Source organism: Myotis brandtii, unplaced genomic scaffold (genome assembly GCF_000412655.1).
Source record: "Myotis brandtii unplaced genomic scaffold, ASM41265v1 scaffold76, whole genome shotgun sequence".
NCBI lineage: Eukaryota > Metazoa > Chordata > Mammalia > Chiroptera > Vespertilionidae > Myotis > Myotis brandtii.
This window is the reverse complement of record NW_005371037.1, coordinates 238,736-240,991: the sequence shown is the minus strand read 5'-3', so window position 1 is coordinate 240,991 and position 2,256 is coordinate 238,736. Positions and strand designations below refer to the sequence as shown.

At 58.6% G+C, this 2,256-nt stretch overlaps 1 protein-coding gene across 3 annotated transcripts in view; it reads left to right on the top strand.

The window, feature by feature from the left end:
* The window catches only part of AMOTL1 (angiomotin like 1), a 148,794-nt gene that overhangs the window by 52,030 nt on the left and 94,508 nt on the right, over window positions 1–2,256 (top strand). The window contains exon 1 of one of the 3 annotated variants that reach the window (XM_005883058.2): window positions 7–220. The exons of 1 other annotated variant lie outside the window; for it this stretch is intronic. In XM_005883058.2, the coding sequence (XP_005883120.1) occupies window positions 190–220 (31 nt within the window). In that variant the 5' untranslated portion in view covers window positions 7–189. Of the gene's footprint in view, window positions 1–6; window positions 239–2,256 lie in introns of those variants that run through there. One more of the 3 variants, XM_005883057.2, reaches the window with a different exon arrangement.

The following is a 2,256-nucleotide window of genomic DNA, read 5'->3' as shown; positions in this document are numbered from 1 at the left end:
GACGCTCTAGGACCCAGCAGCGGTGGGCGGGTTTGGGGCTGGAGGTGAAGCCCTGGCATTTCCCTTCTTCCTGTGTGAATGGGGCTGATGGTCGGGCGCCGCTTCCCCGCGCAGCCCCACGCCATGCCCTGCGCGCTGCCTGACGGCCGCCTCTTCCCACCGCGGCACTGAACTAGCCATGATCGCCTCATGTGGAGGGCAAAGTTGCGCCGGGGAACTTGTGAGTCTGCGGTGAAAGGTAACCCGTCCCCGCTCGGGATGCGCCTCCGCGTCTTCCAGGTCTCCCACGGGAGGGACCCGGTGCTCCCCGCCCCCTGCTGCTCGAGTCTTGGCGGATGGGGGAGAGGCAGGGGTTGCGCCCCGGACGCCTAGGCTTGGATCGCGTTAGCTTCTTCGCCTTCTTTGTTCTCCCCGGTTTATTTGACCGAAGCCGGGGAGTTACATCTAGCTCTCCCTTGCTATTAATGCCGCCTTTAAAAGAATCTGGTTTCGGGGGGTGGGGGGTGGGGAAAGGGATCAAACTTTCCAAGATGAACTGTTTTTTTTTCTTGGATTGTGACATTGGTGTCGGGAGGGAGATTGGCGCGTCGCCCGATGGATGACAGCCGAGTGGAGCCGAGGCCCTGCGCTTGGGCAGGGGCCTAACGTGCCCGGTAGTCAGCCCTGCTGGACTGACAGCCCCTGCACGCACCCACCTCGAGGGCCTCCGCCGCCTGGACTGAGCTGGCAGCGAAGATGCCCGGGTTACCCCTGGGAGCCCCAGCCGGAGAATCCCGACTCCCGCCTGCCCGCAGCTCCCTAGCCTCGCCACGCCTGGCTCTCTAGTATCTTGACTGGTGGAAGGGAAGACTTTCCATTTTTGTTCGAAGGTTTTTTGCTTTTGTGGCTTCGGTGTTGGTTTACCGTCTCCAATTGGCAAAAGCTTTGGAAAATGCCCAGCTTGCATGTGGGTCACCTGGGTGGACTGGGGCTTCAGCAGCCGGGGCCCTCCGCATGCAGCCTCCGGAGGCTTTGTGGTTTGGACCAACGTTTTGGGCCCCTGGGCCCTGAGCTCCCTTGCCATCGTGACACAGTGCGGACACGGTTGCCCATGACCTTCTTCTAGGCATATCACGACGAGAGTTGAGTTTTTGTACTGCTGCTCAAGTCCTGGGTGGTGGTGGTTGGGGTGGGGGCGGGAGTGGTGGTAGAGAGCCATTTATGATACCCTGAGATGCCTCTGACTACTCCAAACAATAATGATATTTGCCATAAGCAAGTAAAACCAGAATGGAGGGATATTAATAGCTACGATTCCAAAAAAAATGTCCTTGCTTTTCGGGAAGTGAAAAGTCAGGGCTTGACAGAATGACCTCATTCAGCTGCTCCTGTGTAATATATTTAAAAAAAAACTTTTTTTGTTTTAAGCTGAAAAAAAAGAGAAAAGAATAGTCAGGGCTTGAAATGTTGAACAGTCATGGCTTTCTGCTTCCAAACTGCCGCGTGGGTCCCTGCCAAACTGACAGATTTCCTCTGGCTGCCCGCCACTCCTGGACACCCCTACTTCTGACTGCCCGCCACTGCTGGACACCGCTGCTCCTGACTGCCCGCCACTCGACACCCCTGCTCCTGCCTACCTGCCACTCCTGGACACCCCTGCTCCTGACTGCCCACCACTGCTGGACACCCCTACTCCTGACTGCCCACCACTCCTGGACACCCCTACTCCTGACTGCCCACCACTGCTGGACACCCCTACTCCTGACTGCCCACCACTCCTGGACACCCCTACTCCTGACTGCCCACCACTGCTGGACACCCCTACTCCTGACTGCCCACCACTCCTGGACACCCCTACTCCTGACTGCCCACCACTGCTGGACACCCCTACTCCTGACTGCCCACCACTCCTGGACACCCCTACTCCTGACTGCCCACCACTGCTGGACACCCCTGCTCCTGACTGCCCACCACTCCTGGACACCCCTACTCCTGACTGCCCGCCACTCGACACCCCTGCTCCTCACTGCCCATCACTCCTGGCGTCCACCACTTCTGGATTCTGGTAGCTCCTTATGGTGGTCAGACCCACGTTAACAATTAGGGGTCTCAGAACCACAGGAAGGCTGGCTGAGGAGAGACTCTCCAACTAGAAGGAAAAACAACAGCACACCGAGGCTCAGAGGAGGAGCAGTGTGGAAAATACTCAGGTGCGGAGGTGCGCGCGCAAAGCGGGCTGGTGGCTGAGAGCGCGGTTGTCGTTTTCGGTCAGGGGGG